The sequence below is a fragment of the Aplidium turbinatum genome, chromosome 2 (genome assembly GCF_918807975.1).
Source record: "Aplidium turbinatum chromosome 2, kaAplTurb1.1, whole genome shotgun sequence".
NCBI lineage: Eukaryota > Metazoa > Chordata > Ascidiacea > Aplousobranchia > Polyclinidae > Aplidium > Aplidium turbinatum.
The window spans coordinates 17,798,053-17,813,494 of record NC_137473.1 but is presented as its reverse complement, the minus strand read 5'-3'; the positions used below and the strand labels follow the sequence as shown (position 1 = coordinate 17,813,494).

General features: G+C 35.5%; 2 protein-coding genes across 4 annotated transcripts in view; both read right to left on the bottom strand.

The window, feature by feature from the left end:
* Nucleotides 1–853: 853 nt before the first annotated feature.
* On the bottom strand, nucleotides 854–7,007 carry LOC145788388 (kelch-like protein 12). The gene is made up of 9 exons (XM_082600157.1): nucleotides 6,841–7,007; nucleotides 5,599–5,722; nucleotides 5,175–5,328; nucleotides 4,776–4,993; nucleotides 4,010–4,159; nucleotides 2,341–2,443; nucleotides 1,872–2,027; nucleotides 1,137–1,303; nucleotides 854–865 (listed from the first exon to the last, which is right to left on the bottom strand). Exons 1-9 carry the CDS (start codon nucleotides 6,897–6,899, stop codon nucleotides 854–856), a joined length of 1,143 nt encoding a protein of 380 aa, XP_082456283.1. The 5' UTR covers nucleotides 6,900–7,007.
* A 233-nt stretch (nucleotides 7,008–7,240) lies between these two features.
* LOC145764770 (uncharacterized) overlaps nucleotides 7,241–15,442 on the bottom strand; it is a 38,622-nt gene continuing 30,420 nt past the window's right edge. For all 3 annotated transcript variants that reach the window (XM_082576436.1, XM_082576438.1, XM_082576437.1), the window contains 7 exons: nucleotides 13,754–13,843; nucleotides 12,947–13,023; nucleotides 11,646–11,823; nucleotides 11,079–11,219; nucleotides 10,116–10,274; nucleotides 9,700–9,850; nucleotides 7,241–9,481 (listed from right to left, as the gene is read on the bottom strand). In XM_082576436.1, coding sequence (XP_082432562.1) covers nucleotides 9,379–9,481; nucleotides 9,700–9,850; nucleotides 10,116–10,274; nucleotides 11,079–11,219; nucleotides 11,646–11,823; nucleotides 12,947–13,023; nucleotides 13,754–13,843 — 899 coding nt within the window. In that variant the 3' untranslated portion in view covers nucleotides 7,241–9,378. The remainder of the gene's footprint in view (nucleotides 9,482–9,699; nucleotides 9,851–10,115; nucleotides 10,275–11,078; nucleotides 11,220–11,645; nucleotides 11,824–12,946; nucleotides 13,024–13,753; nucleotides 13,844–15,442) is intronic.

The following is a 15,442-nucleotide window of genomic DNA, read 5'->3' as shown; positions in this document are numbered from 1 at the left end:
GAAAATTTTACTTGAGGAATTTTGTATCAGTTTAATTGGACTTTGCAACGCTCAGAAAAATAGGTTAAAACATCTTGAAAATTGATATATGCCTAACTTATTGGTATATAGCTATTAGCTACTGTTGTAGTTGACATTACTTTACGTTATATGGATGTACTACATAGCCAGCGTCAAAGCAACAATAATAATAATATTATGGTTTTATTATTGTCGCTCTACAACTGCTGTGGTCTTCTAGCGACATGGCTCATTTTTAATTTTATAACAGGTTTACGATGTCATCACATTATCACCGGACTTATTCTCACAGCGTTATGTAAGAAAGAACACAATCGGTACCGTTTTTAAAGTCTTCTGTTTGACCCGACCTTAGATCTACCAGCACAAGAGCCGAACGCGCTTACAACACGGCCAATGTGCTGGCAAATCAAAGCAACAAGACCTCATATGATTTTGCAATGGATTACATTCGTATTTACGCGTTGTAATCAGTCAACGTTCTGTACCACGTTTCTAATTTTACATTCTCTACCTTGCCTTACTATAATTATATTGGATTGCTTTCGTAGTCAATTTGAGCAAGTGTAAAAAGTCTGTAGCCTTCATTTTACTTGGTTCGCCAACAATGCTGTGTACTCCACTACGACAGTCCGTCTGTCAATACTGCCTAAACTTATTCTATTTTTTTTGTTTATGAAAATACAGCCACCGTAGCGTTTCAATTTATAAAAATCTTGATGAAAGATGCTATGATGTTTAAAGAAAAGTTTTTATCCGGATAAGATTGATCCAAAAAAGGTAGTCATCCCTAGTAATGAAATTCTTGCAATAAAATCAAACTCACGTAAAGTCATGATAAATACTGCATGAGATGATAGGTATTAAGGTAACACAAAAGGAACTTACTCTCACACCTCCTGTAAAATTCTGAATCACTTTCAACTGATCGGGAGAATTTCCATACGATATCGTAAACCCGGATACCCAACAAGCATGATATATCGCATGACCTTGAGTTATCAATCCAACAATCAGTCAACAGTTACCACTCCTCCAACAAATCAAACCCACGTGAAGCTATTATAAATAGTGCATGAGATGATAGGTATTAAGGTAACACGACAGGAACTTACTTTGACACCTCCTGTAGGTTTCTCAATCACTTTCAACTGATCGGGAGAATTTCCATACGATATCGTAAACCTGGATACCCAACAAGCATGTATCAAATGGCCTTGGGTTATCACTCCAACAACTCGGGTAGGAGTGAGAAAGTCAACTTGAAGCCAAGCTCCCTTATCTGTAAAACAAAAGCTTTTTAGACGCATGTTTTGCAAAAAGGCACGATGCATCCATAGCAGCGAAACATAGTTAGTTGGCATTATTATTATCAAGAGTAAGAAACTAAATAGCAACAAAATTGGTAAATTTTGTGTTTCCCAAAACCGTTGAAGCAGAATAAAGATAAAACCTGCAAACGACAAAGTTATTGACCTGCCTTTGAAATATGATCCTCAAGAACACATTGTCATGCAAATCCAGAATTTCTTAACCTGAAGAAAATTTACCTGGAGATAAATTTATGACTGTTTCTCTCATAAGAAAAGCTTATACCGCCTTTACGCGATTGCAACACGCATGAGTTGTGCTAAAATTGACAAGCTCTCGTGTTTTTCAACTACGAGAAGAAATCAAACAGTTTTTGGTTGCGCACAAAAAAATGATCTTTCGTTAGCATGTGGTGGAAACGGATTTGATATGTACTTAGCTTATCTTGCTGAATAGAAGCAACTTTTCACTATGATAGGCCTATGCACGATCGTATAAGCGTATTTTGGAAAAGATCTCATAACTTCAAAAATACTTACGTGGCGTTTTGGGATGCCAAGTTCCCCCTCCAGTACCTGGAAGTACTCGATCCAATCGAGCATAGTGAGGTAACCATAACCTGCCGTGGAAACTTGAGGCAGTAATTTGACAGTCTTTGATTCGTCCGTCTTTTAATCCAGCCTCGCATCTTTGTTCTGTTATAACGAGGTTTAACAAACACACTGATCGTTGTTGCAGTATTGCTTGTGTTAAATTGGTTTTAAATATTAGACATTTATATTGTTTACAACTTGTCTTACGGACGCTTTGGCTACAAGGTTGCATCAAGAAAATAGTCCATGAGGCTTTATAAAAAGTTTTGGAAATCTTATGGCTAGCGCCAACACTAGTCGGTAACGAAGCGCAAATACGCGCTGCACTAATCGGCCTAAGTACTCAACTTTGCATTTGCTTATTGGCAAAGCTCTTTATTTTATACAATATTATGCAAAAATGTTATTGCTTTACCTTCTTGCTCAGAGGCGACTGAATTGGTCATTTCATTTTTAAGACGTGAAACTGTTGATTGAAGTGCCAGCTTTGTACATTGGAGAGATTTCATGATTAAGTCCTGTTAGGCACAACGAGTTATTAAGTTTAATTTCGGCTTGCTATATTTATGTACAACTGTACATTGTACAGTCCGTAAAAGTATATTTCTGATTGTAGCCGTGACGCTGTATTAAGCGTGACCAAGCGTTAGCCCAATAACTGATTGTTCAATGTTCATCCGCCGCCTATTAGCTTAATGTGCAATAAAATATGATGTATCAGCAGCAAAAGAAAAACCGTATAGGTGTGACAGTTATTAACTTTATTAAGAGTCGCGCACTCAATAGGCTGCCCGTATTTTTGAAAATTTAAGAGGTGAAATAAAATCGGAGTTAAAAACTCTTTTACTGCATCGTGAAGTGAGGTGGCTTTCAAAAGTTAAAGCTTTAAAATGGCTAGCCAATTAACGTTGAAAACCAAAATCGTGATTTTTTCAACAGAATTAAATTCAGTCTTGGTCCACCATTTTCGCAATGACCTAGCTTTTGGAATTATACCATTGAAAAACTGAACGAATTTAATTTATCTCTCCTAAGAGAAGACATCGATATTTTGCATTGAAATCTAAAATTAAAGCGTCCATCAAAAAATTGAACATCTGGAAACAAATATTTTAAAATAATTTATCTGAAATGTTCTCACTTCGCCTACCGTTCCAGCCTAAACAACATTGAAACCGCCTTGAGACCTGCATTAACAAACACTGAGCCATAGCTGGACTTGCTTTGTGGCAGAAAGCAGTCACACCTATCACACTGAATAAATGTGTTTGCTTTTTTGTTTTGTTTCCAGTAGGCTGCCCATAGGCTTCGTTGTTATGGTCAGAAATAAATAAAAACAAACTGAACTGAGAACGGTTAATTGTTTTTGTTAGATTTAAGCTTTTCAATAAATATCACAAATGTATATTTCGCACTGTTCGTCGTTTTAATTGTAAGGGGCCACGAAACATTTTAGGAGATTAAAAGGGGTCGAGAGCAAAAAAGTTTGGGAAGCCCTGGGCTAGAATACAAGTATACCAGAAGAGTAGTTATAGCAATATGTACGCTATACGTAAAACAGTGTTTGCTTCATAATTGGACTAGTCGTGCATGTTCGCTTTTTTTAGTCGTTTTCACATTTTGTCTTGCTTATTTCATTCATGTGTAGCATAGTTCGGTTAATAAACATCGTATTGCAGTACTAAGCAATTTTTTGTTTTGATCGTTCTACAATGGCAGTGTTTTATGAGTGTGTTTAGTGTTCATTTCTGGAAGCTATGCCGTTGCAAAGCAGACGCTCAGCCTATGTAAATTTTCTACAAAACTGTAAAAACTACCCCATTGAGGAACTCAGACGAAAACAATAATCGGAAAATAAAAAAAGAATCTTTTTATATGAAACGTTCTCACCACTCGGCCATGCAGCCGGCATTATACGATGGAATGCGCAAAATTACACCTATTTTATGTTTTGTCGTATCCAGGCTAATGTCCGGTAGCAAAAAAATTCTGTACATTATAATCATGTAGGTAACATAATCATGTTAATATAGTGTTTGAACAATACTAACTATACCTCATTAATCTCATTAATTAATCTATACCTCATTAAGGAAGGTATTTTGTAAGAAATCCGGTGAGAGATTCTCCAACTTAAGGAAACTCAATAATTTGACGACATATTTTTCACGTGCCGTGACGTCATGCTTTATCCAGCCAATAAGAGCGCAATAAAGGTTTTCTTCAGTGGGCACCTGACCGGAGATGATAAAAAATGATTAGATTTAAAAACGACAATATTCTGACATTAACCTAACCGTTTAGTAGGAGCGGTCTACCTGACGTCAGCACAACAGCGTTCAGCGAGCATTGTGTTTCGCTAACCATGCCCGCGTAGCTTCCACGCTAGCGATCAAGAATTTTACAAAGACACATGAGAAACCTAACTAACTTGTGACTGGTTTTCGCGGCAACACGGGCGATTTCAACTGCTGTGTGGGTCAGTGATAAGAGTGTCCGTCTTTCAATCGCGGGGGTTTATGACCTTAGCTTTGGTCATGCCAAAGACTTTTTAAAAATAGTATCAAGTCCTATTCCTGCTTGGCACTCAACAAAGAAACCCAGAGTGATAATCTTAAGGAGGTGTGACATATAATTGTAAGCAAGTTCCCTATGGAATATGCTTGTTTACAAAAACACGGTTGACCGTACACAGCTGAAACACTACAGATTTTAAAAACACAAAAGTTGGACGGCAGCCTAGATTAGATGTGCTTATTCATTGTTTACATAAAATTCGCAGCACTGGGAACAAAAATTATATAAAGTGGTTCGCAGGCCACATTTAGCACAACCCTAGACTTTACACACCTGTTTTTCTTGCAGTTGCATTAATTCAGAAACCTGGTCAAAATTCAATTTGTTAAATTCTTCTTCTTCAATGATAGTCTGAAAATTTTCAGCAGTTACAGCATCAGCTTTTTTAGCAAGTTCTTCGATGTCGTATCGTTTTGCATAGGCACGAACGCTTAAACAGTTGGTGGCATCGATTTCGTCAAGCAGAAATGCAACACAATAGTCTTTTAAATCTAAAGAATACATTAGAAAAATCTTTAAAAGAAACAGTAGGATCAGGAAGGAAGAGTCATAATTTTGATGCAAATAGTATCTAGAGATACTTACATCTAACTAAATTTCCAGTCAATACAAAACTTTACCAAAAATTAAATTTTACATGCATTTAACATCATATTAAAAGATATCACTTACATGGAATCTCCATATAATTCGAAGCTTCCAACAAATCATAAACATTGTCACTGGTTATTTCCACGTCACAAGTATACATAAAATTGAGTACAATTTCCATGGTTTCTTGACTGACCTCTTGAATGTTAGCCTTGTTTTCATATTTTTCCTTCATCTGTGCAAGACACTGTTAATTTTTTTGAATTAAAAACAGTTCAGTTATTTTTCTTTCATGAACGAACGCTACCAATTGCGCTACCGTAAAATGGCTAAAACATTACAGTCAATAAAAACAACATAACAAGATCCCACAGTGCACAGTTCTAACATGGATCCTGAATTTATTTGTTAACCTAGTTTGCAGTAACAATTATCACGTCCCTCTGTGTTGCTGTTTATTTATAATCGTTCGTAGTCAGCACCAACATAACACAGCAACACTTACTTCAGCTCTCAGCAATTTGTCAAAGAACGAGGAAAAACTCCCCAAAATACATTTGTGTGAGTGGAAATCATGTAAATCAGCAGTCAATGTCATATCACAATAATGCTTGGATGATTTTCTTTCCCTAAAAAAGTAACATATACGGTGTATTATAATTAGGTTAGTCTTTGTATTGCCATAAAAGGATTTTTATTTTATTTTTGTTAATTTGGACTTGCTTTTTTTCTAACAATATTTCATACTTATCACATCACCATTTATAGAGAACTAGAGCCATGTTCAGCAGCATATTGTTTTTACTCAAAAAAAGTATTTACAAGACTAGAGTATTGATTTAACGTACGGTATACAGACTATCAATCAATGGTAAAGAAGATATATTTCCAGTTAGAAAAGATATTTTTTTAATCATTTTGATGAAGGTAGGTGTCAAAGATGGTCCCATAGTCAACTATTGAGGTTCGGGAATGGTCGAAGTTAGGCCCACCCAATTTATTAGGCCCTGAGTAGAGGTGAGCGGTGTTTATCAACAACCAGCTTAAAACGGATGTAAAATCTGGTTTGCACTATTGGCAAGCCAACGCCTTATGCGCTACGCCATTCCACCGCATTTTACATAAAGTCCATTCGTTTAATTGAAAAACAAAATACTTAAGTCACCACTGATGCAACTAGTGGTTTACTTTCACACGCAAAACATCATCGATTTACTCTTCAACTTAAACATACGTTATCAATTACAATAGTTCAAACAAATGCACTTAGGGCACACCGGTGCCTGTGTTGACAAACATTCACTATCTTAGGTGTAAAAATCTCATAAACAAGAAACGGTTCATTATCTCGGTGTATCCTGACCCCAGTTGGAGACTGATCAATAGGTAAAAGTGGTCGAATACTTGATTTAAGAGTCGGGTATGAAAAAATAAGGTTCACATTGTACTAAGCCTTCGGCACTAAGGAGAGTACTGGTGGCCAGTTTCTTTCTTTCGGTCGTCTTTCCTGCAGCAATTATGCCCACCCAATATATTACACCGTTGGTGGAGGTGAGCGGTGTTTTCAACAACCAGCTTAAACAGGAAGTGCAGGTTTGCATAATTGGAAAGCCAACGCCGATACAAGTGATGCACAAATACGAACAATATCATAATACTTTTAATAGACTATGAACTTGAATTACAGTAATAAAAGATAATGTTATAAAGTCATAAAAAATTTCATATTCAAGCATACATCTCTTACTTGTTCAATTTGGAAAAAATATCCTTCAAATGATTGCTTGAAAACACTTGACTTCTCATTATTGTTTTTCTCAACCTGAAAACGATACTTGCATAGTTTGGTCATGTTTGCTTAATATTAATGCGTGGTAACAGTAGTTACACAGAAAACTATAATCCAAAAGCCATTTATAAAATACATAAATATAACAAAATTTTTTGTGTACCCCAGACAGCAAATCAACAATCTTTTGCATTCAATTAAATAATGGTTTATTTGCTGCCTGGAGTAAGCTATGCCATAGCAAAATGACTTACCTATGATGTGACCTTTCTGAAAGAAAAAGTATTTTCACTTGCAAATCGTCGCCTAAACAGTTTATTTCAATACCAAACCACTTGTAGAACGTATCAACAATAGGCTGCAAAACAATCATTTATCACGATTTTGGCCAAAAAAGTAGGCTAGATTCTGAAAATTGAATGAGACTGTTCACCAGGCATTAAATTATTGTGATAGTTTAGCTTAATTTGCACCAGTAGAACATCTCATATTATTTAAAGTAGGCTAGATTATTACATAAAAAAATCAAGTATAGAAAAAATGTGGAAAATCTAGGACACCTCTTACACAACCTGCATATGAAAACCTAGAATTTTCTACAGTTACAATGCAAACAGAGTCAACAAATTTATCCGAAGTTTTTTTCATGAAAAGCAAACTTAAAGGGTTACCAAGAGACAAATCAAAAAAATGATCTGACTCGACAGAGGGGTATTGTTTGTGTGGCTTGCAGACTACAGTTTAAATAAGCCCGCTATAGACAATAATCAAGACATATTTTCATACAGACTTGAAGTGTATATACTGTGCAGCTTTACAAGTTGCGGCTTCCTACTTCCATATCGAAAGTGCACACACAGTCTGGCATATGAGTAACAGAGCAAAAAAAGCTTTGCTACAAACTGAGTGACAAACATATTCCAAAGGATTCATCTATCCAAGATTTAGCATGAGAGTGGATATGTAGTTTTTAAACCGATTTTCGAAAAATAAAATTATGTGCATAATAATAATACAATGCAATAAATATCTTCATATTCTTCATATTAGAATAAGTCACTTTGCAAACTTCATCGATTCAATGTCACCACGTTTCAAGGTCATAAAGTGTCTACAACAAATAATTACTGGAATGCCTTAATCGCCATCCTTGACCTTTACCAAGGTAATTATGTAGGCTATCGAAATATCGATGACAGACCTCCACCTAATTCCTGCCACAATGCATCACAGGCTACGCCGCTAAATCACAATGTATAGAAATTACAAGTTATTAGGTTGGATACTGCGACATTTTATCGAAGCAACAAGGATGTTAATCGAGACGACATCTTCAGCAAAAAAAGACGTCAATGCCCCCATGACGGACGGTTCGATAAATTGTGGAACAAAACTCATTTTCGATGAATTCTCGAACACATTACCGCATCACGATTACAGTTTATTTAAGAATTATTGCATATCATGTGAAGACATTACAGTAGATGATGTACAACAAGCCCAATTGCAACAAGCTCACTTTGGAATTAGAACTTTATGTTTTATCTAAAACTTGGCAGCACCTCATGTGCCGATACATATGCCTTAAAAATATAAAATAAGTTCACCACATAAGTCAAAATCAAGCAGTCCCGATGGGGCGTAATTAGACAGGAATGTAGTGTTACTTCGCTACATGCATGCAAGCATGGCTCGTGTGCATACCAACAACACAAATACAAGTTTGAACCCAAAGTATATCATGGATAAATGCATGAATAAACTAAATTATAAAAATTAATGAAGAAAATATCATGAACAAATGCAACTACGCGGTAGTCAGGGCATGCTATGGAATCAAAGAGAAGAGCATGTGATATTTCAAGTAGATTATAGAAATAAGGATTTTCTAGAATTGAATATTTTAATGTGGCTTTCGTATTACAATAACATACGTAAGTTTCAGGTGACTTCAGTTGACTACAATTTGAAATGCTTTGTTCTATATTACGTCATAAGGTATTTGGTTATCTGATAAACACAATTTGTGAACTTCGACTAAATAATGCAGCAACACAAGCGTTTTCAACAATTTGTGATTTTCTAAACTGCGGTTTGTGGCAATATCGCAGTTAAAAGTGTGGAATATGCCGAAGAAAAGTTCTCCTTTCATTTCATAGCACACCATGACCGTAGCACCATGGAAAAGATTTAACGGTAAAATCGCAACGAGTGGCATTCCATAATTCACTCAGCGCATACAGTGAGAAAAAGTGCTTTAAGTGAAATAATGCAAGTGCATAAACAATAGTATACTCTGTACATTTATACAGTCATAAAAAACATACAGTATGGGCTAATTAAACGTGCGGAATAATGACAAGTAAAATTCACTTGGAATCAGAACAAACAGTCTTAAGAGAAGTAAAAATGAAGCAACTTTCATAATTATGCAACAACCACACACTAAAATCGTCAATGATTTCTATTGTGTGTTTGCAGTTTGCGTAAATTGAGTTAAATTTCAAACATAAAGTCCATTTTCTCCAACCCAGAAATGTTCCCTTCCATCTTCCAAGTGTTCTGAATAGAATCGTAAACTTCTATTGTGTCATTGAACCTGTAATTCACCATAAGAATCACATTCATGAACTTTGAAGTGAACTTAAAAGGTAACATTGTGACGCGACAATATAACATTATAAAATAGAATCGTAGAAACACTCTGTTCCAGAATTTGCAATTTGTATTAACAAAAGCAATCGGTTTGTCATCAATCGAAATATTTATTAGCTAATAATCTTTGGAACTGTTGCATCAACAAAAGTTTATACTCACCCTCCGGCGACATAGATTTTCCCTTCCCTCGCACAACTCACAGGGCGAAACCTTTCCACATTCATTGGGGCAACGTTAATCCACTTTTGATTTCTCGGGTCGAATTGTTCCGCAGTGTTGTGAGTTATACCCAGAGTATGATTACGACCTCCTGTATTATACAATTCAAGTTTGAGTGAGAAGTAATTCAGCTGTAAGCCTACATGACATAAACAGATCATTGACAACAAAAGAATCCGGTTGAAAAGATTGTTCGAACTATGACAAAGTCAACAAAGCAAGTTTTAGGCAAAAAACGGAAATAGTGTCAGAAACTTTTTTTGTCAGGAATCAATTACGTTTGAAGAAAAAAGGCATAATGTTAAAAAATGAGGTATTGAACTTGAACCAAACACTACTTGGCTGTAAATCATTACCCATTACGTAAATTCCATTGTTAAGAACACAAGAGGAAAACCAAAATCTTGCAGAGTTCATCGGTGGAATCTTTGTCCATAGACCTTCTCTGGGGTCAAGAGATTCTCCTGTGTGTAACCCATCAACTCCTTTGCAGCCCCCAAGAGCAAATATCAATCCTGTTATTTCAATTTATGTGTGGTAAAATTGATAGCTGTACAAGGGTTAGAAAAATAAAGTCATAAAAAACATACAAATATTTTAGATGGTAAAATAATAAAGTTAGAGTTGCTTTAAAGCATTAAAAAACTGCCGTTGCTGATGAGCTACACGTAATCGAGCGAGGTGAAGACAGAATTAAGTGGCGGTAAAATCATGAGAAAGTCTAACAAAGCGATAACAAAAGAAACGTATAATTAACTTAGAAAATAAATCAATAGTTTTTTTTCAAGTCTAAACCTTAAACCATTTGACCAGGTTAACACTCACAATAGTATTTCAAAATTTTTTAATATAATTTATGTTGTGGAACCGGTTTTCTTCCTAACTTAGAAAACTTAGAATTAACTTAGAAAATGAAATAGTTCAGTTCAGTTGGTTTCTATTTCTGACCATCACAACAAAAACAATATATGCCAAAAACTGAACATAACAAAGGCCTAGAAAAAGGTAGAAGCGACAAAACGCGGACGTTATAACGTGCGCGATACCGAAGCAGGACAATCAGTAAAATTTGACACGGTCGCAACAGCTCAATAGAATTTTAAAAATTAGATAAGACAAAGAGAGAAAAAAATTCAAGTAAGTGAAAATAATATGAGATGAAAAAAATAAGAACGCGTTTCGTGTAGGTGACCTGATGTGGAAGCAAAGAGAAAAAAATTCACAAACATTGTTTTGAATGTTGTTTATTAATCATCTTCGTTTCGTTTTACAGTATATGCGCAAACATGATAATATCTCTGCTCTTTTGTTTCACAGACCTCTTGTATATACCAAGGAATGCCAGCGGCGTCTGACATTCATTTCAGCAATAGGACTCCATCTGTTCCCATCAATGTTAAAACTTTCACATACTGATGAAGAAGACCCACATGCACCGCCACCCACGTTAAAGATGGAATCTGTTGATAGAAAGAGAACTACTTTGCTTATATTGTCGTCAATGTTAAAAAGTGGTGTCGTAGGTCTAAAATCGATTTTGTCCATTTTTGTGCTTTTAAAGTTAGTTCGCTTTTTTATATGTTTCGCATGTCCAGCTGCTATTGTTTTTTTTTTCATTGATTCAAGATATTCTACAATCACTTAGACTTAGAGAATTCTGCCAATTTTAAGTTAAAAGCAGTTCTGGTGTCGAATCGATGTCATTTTGGTCTTCATACAGACGCTCTCCGCAAGCGCCCGCGTAGCCGACTAGTTATTATAATCATACTGTAAAAAAAGAAAAAATCTATTTGATCAATAGCTGGGCTGATGCTCTGGGTTACGGCCGTGTGACACAAGACGAAGTAGAGTAGGTAATTGAAAAAAAACTTGAAGGACAATCTTACCATTGCAAACAACAGAAGCAGCTCCCCATCTGTGTTTATCTGGTGGAGTTAGTTCAATCCAATCCGCATTCTTCTCTCCCAAATTTAACCACTCAAGATGATTTTGTTCTCCCCCGATCAAGAAAACCATTTTCTCGTTATGAACAGCCGATCCATCGGAATGAGCAAACTTGGTGCTCTAGAGAAGAAATAAAAATGTGATTTCACTGAGTCCTTACTTACTTACAAAGAAAACAGCTTCATCGAAGATATTATAGATTTAATATATTGAACATTAGGTTTCAGGGCATCGTAACTAGGGTTAGGATTGGTTTTGAGTTGAAATAAAAAACGTTTTAATAAAGTTGGAAAAACTGAGTATTCTGTGATAAATTGATTGAATCAATATGTATCCACCAAGTATTTCTTAGACAAAATACGCAATTAGAAAGGACCTTATTCATAAAATCTAAACTCAATCCCAAGATCTAAAGAACCAAATGGTAAATTGTTACTGATCGTCAAAGTTAAAAAGATTTAAAACACATATTTTATTTTAAACAGATCTCACAAGCCTACACTATTACTTTGAATAATGTCCTGAAAAGAAGTAAACAACTTTATATGAAAAGTGCGTTTTTAAAGCTAACTACCACAATTACATACTTTTTGCATTGAAAAGACATAAAATGAAACTTTTACAATATTATTTTAAATGTACTCGGTTGAGTCTCATACGGCAGCATTGACACTGTTTGCTTGCAAAGCGCTGAGAAGCAACGCACTCTGCGGTGGATTTAGAGCTATATAAAAACCAGGGCTGTAATATCGGGTGAAAAATACACGACTCCGATTCCTCAGCGCTGTGAAATCGGACGAAAAATTTAAGACTCCGACTAAGCCTTATTGTCGGCTGCGTAGCCGAGTGGTGAGAACGTCTGCGCGACGCTCGAAAGGACGTGGGTTCGACACCGCTCCAGAGCACGCGGCTGTGTCTCGGCAAAAACACTTAATGGTAAGCCAAAATAAAGGGAGCCGCTGACTCGGAGACGATATGTCACTTCGCTGCTTCCTGTCGTCTGTTGTATCGCATCTGTGATCGCAGTGTACTGTATGTTATCGCAATGGGCGCAAATGAAAACACGATTATTATTATTAAACACACAATATTATTATTTAGCGGCAGCTTTCATCGATAAGTTGCAAGCAGTTTGTCAGTGACAATGTCACTAAGAAGTAAATGAAAAAAACACCTAATTTCAGCAACTTGAGGGACTGAAACGATGCGTTCTAACTCTAGTAATAAGTACAAGAAAACTTACCGGCATTTTAGTGGCAACTTTCCTCTTGATATCATATTTCTGCACTTCTTTAAGCAAATATCCTAATACATTGACATCTAAAAGCAAAAATTAAGACGTTATCAATTGAAAACTATTATTTACTATATTATATACAAATTATTTTCAACTGAAGTGTTTGCTTTTGGACCAAACACGACAACTACTTTGGAGATGTTCGCCAGATTTCCTGAAAAGTGTCATAGAAAATTGCAATATGGAGGCGTGTTGCTTCCAAAAGCGAAGAGAAAGAACAGAGTGAGTACTGCCTCGTGTCACACAAACCAAGAAACAAAAACATGATGATAATATTGCAATTTGTGGTAGAAACTGACTATATTGAATTAGTTATTGAACATCTCTGAAAACTACTTTGTTTGATAGTCACTTTAACATGACAACTCTTGTAGAGCCCAGCGAAACTTCGAACTAATTAACCAAACAGAAGTTACGTTGTTTGTGACGTCAGGTTGTGTTTCCAGGCAGAACGAAGAAGAAACGAAAATATTAAGTGAATTAAGCCATCGCTTCGCCATCAGCTGAGTGGTGTAGAAGGTTAGGGCAGTAGTGGTAATTTCGATGACTTGAGTTCGATACCAACTCCTCTCATAGCCCTTTTTTATTCTGTAATTACCAAACAATGTTCAAAGCTCTCTGGCTGAATGATAGAAGGGTCTCAATGAAACGGTAGCCACTTAAACATGTTCTAATTAATTGCTGTAACTGGGATCTTGAACTGGTAATTGACCTAATAAAGTGGCTACAACTTAATTATTTACAGTACAGTACCATGAACAGGGTTTCCAACTGGAACATTCGCTTTAGGAACAGGAGCGACAACTTTTGTGATAACTTTCTTTGGGAAGGTCTTACGGTCCTCTGCAAAAATCATGAAAAGTGTTCCTTTATTGTCATTTATCAATACACTTGAAAGCATAAAGCAAGCAGTAAAAACATCGACAAAAAAAATGTGGACAAATAAAACCGAACAACTACACGGCATTTAACATAATTCAAACACTAAAAATTACGAACGTTTTCGGTCATAGTCAATTACTCATGTTAGCCCTTATCAAGTAACCAACTGACTGATGTTATACATAAATTGAAATTACAAAACTGATCTACATTATTATGCTCAATCGAGAAAAAAAGAAAAGAAACGCACAAGAATGAAACGGCACGGCAGAGGCAACATCACATGACGCTTATTTCAGGCGCTTCTTATCTGCTAAATATCTTTACGTAATTTTGCGTCATGTGATGTGTTTTTTTCCTTGCGCATTTACGTGTAATGTGATTTGCCTCTCCTCTGCTTTGCCGTTTCATTCTTGTGCATTTTTTTTGTTGGTGTAGTATTATGTAGACCAGTTTTGTAATTTCAATTTACGTATACCATCAGTCAGTTGGTTTCTTGATAAGGGCTAACATGAATATGACCGTAAATGTTCGCAATTTTTAGTTTTTATTCTACGTTAGTGTATTATGTGAAATGCTCAGTTGGTTGTTACGTTTTATCTGGCTAGGGTTAAACAACATCACCTCTTCACCAAAACTGTAAAGAAATGAGATAATGCAAAATACAAATTGCGATACAAAATGTCGTTGGTAAAAAAAAAACCTTGTATTGCGAAGAATAGGTATGTATGGCGAATGTATAGTATATGTATAGATTGTATGGCGAAGAATAACCAGATTTTTATTATATTTTTCATCTCAGGTATTTGGCTGAAAATTTTGAAAGTAAAAAGGAGCTGTAGTCCAACTCTTATAAAACTGCAAAAGTGTGACAAACCAACATCAGCTTACTTCGAGATTCAGAAATTACCTTAATGATGACATATTTTAAACAAACATTATTTTTGTGTTAGCATTAGGCTCAAGATCGTTCCGACTTTTTTGGCCAAAACAAAATATTTTAATAGAAAAAAATCGAAACGAAAATGTTCATTAACAAATTTATTTCGAATAAAAAAAGAACGACAGCCAGACAAACAATCAACATCGAAATAGAACAAAAGTTTTGTGGATTTTTTGACAATGGCACAAGAACAGTCTGACGCTTTCTGCGTTCTAAAGGTGATTTGACCACGTTTCAAACAAAATTACTTGGATTTAAAAAACAAAATTCTTGGTTAGAAAACTTGTTTTAAAACAAAAGAAGCATTTTGTGGAAACAAAATTTTGTAAGTTTAAATTGTACCCCAATCCAAAGTACCAACCCCAGGTAAAAGACGTGCGTCAAACCAAAGATTGTGTTTGAGAAACGTAAGCATGGAAATCATGGATGTTAGAAAGACGTAAAATAAGGCAACAGAAACTACTTTTTATTCCACAACACTCGAAATCATAAAAGCATTACAATATTCTTAAAACATTAGAATCAGAATAGGCTAAATTAAATTAATTAAAAGCACTTTCTTTTAAAACTACAATTTCCACCAACTGAGTTTCCAACACAAAAATTTGCTTTTGCAA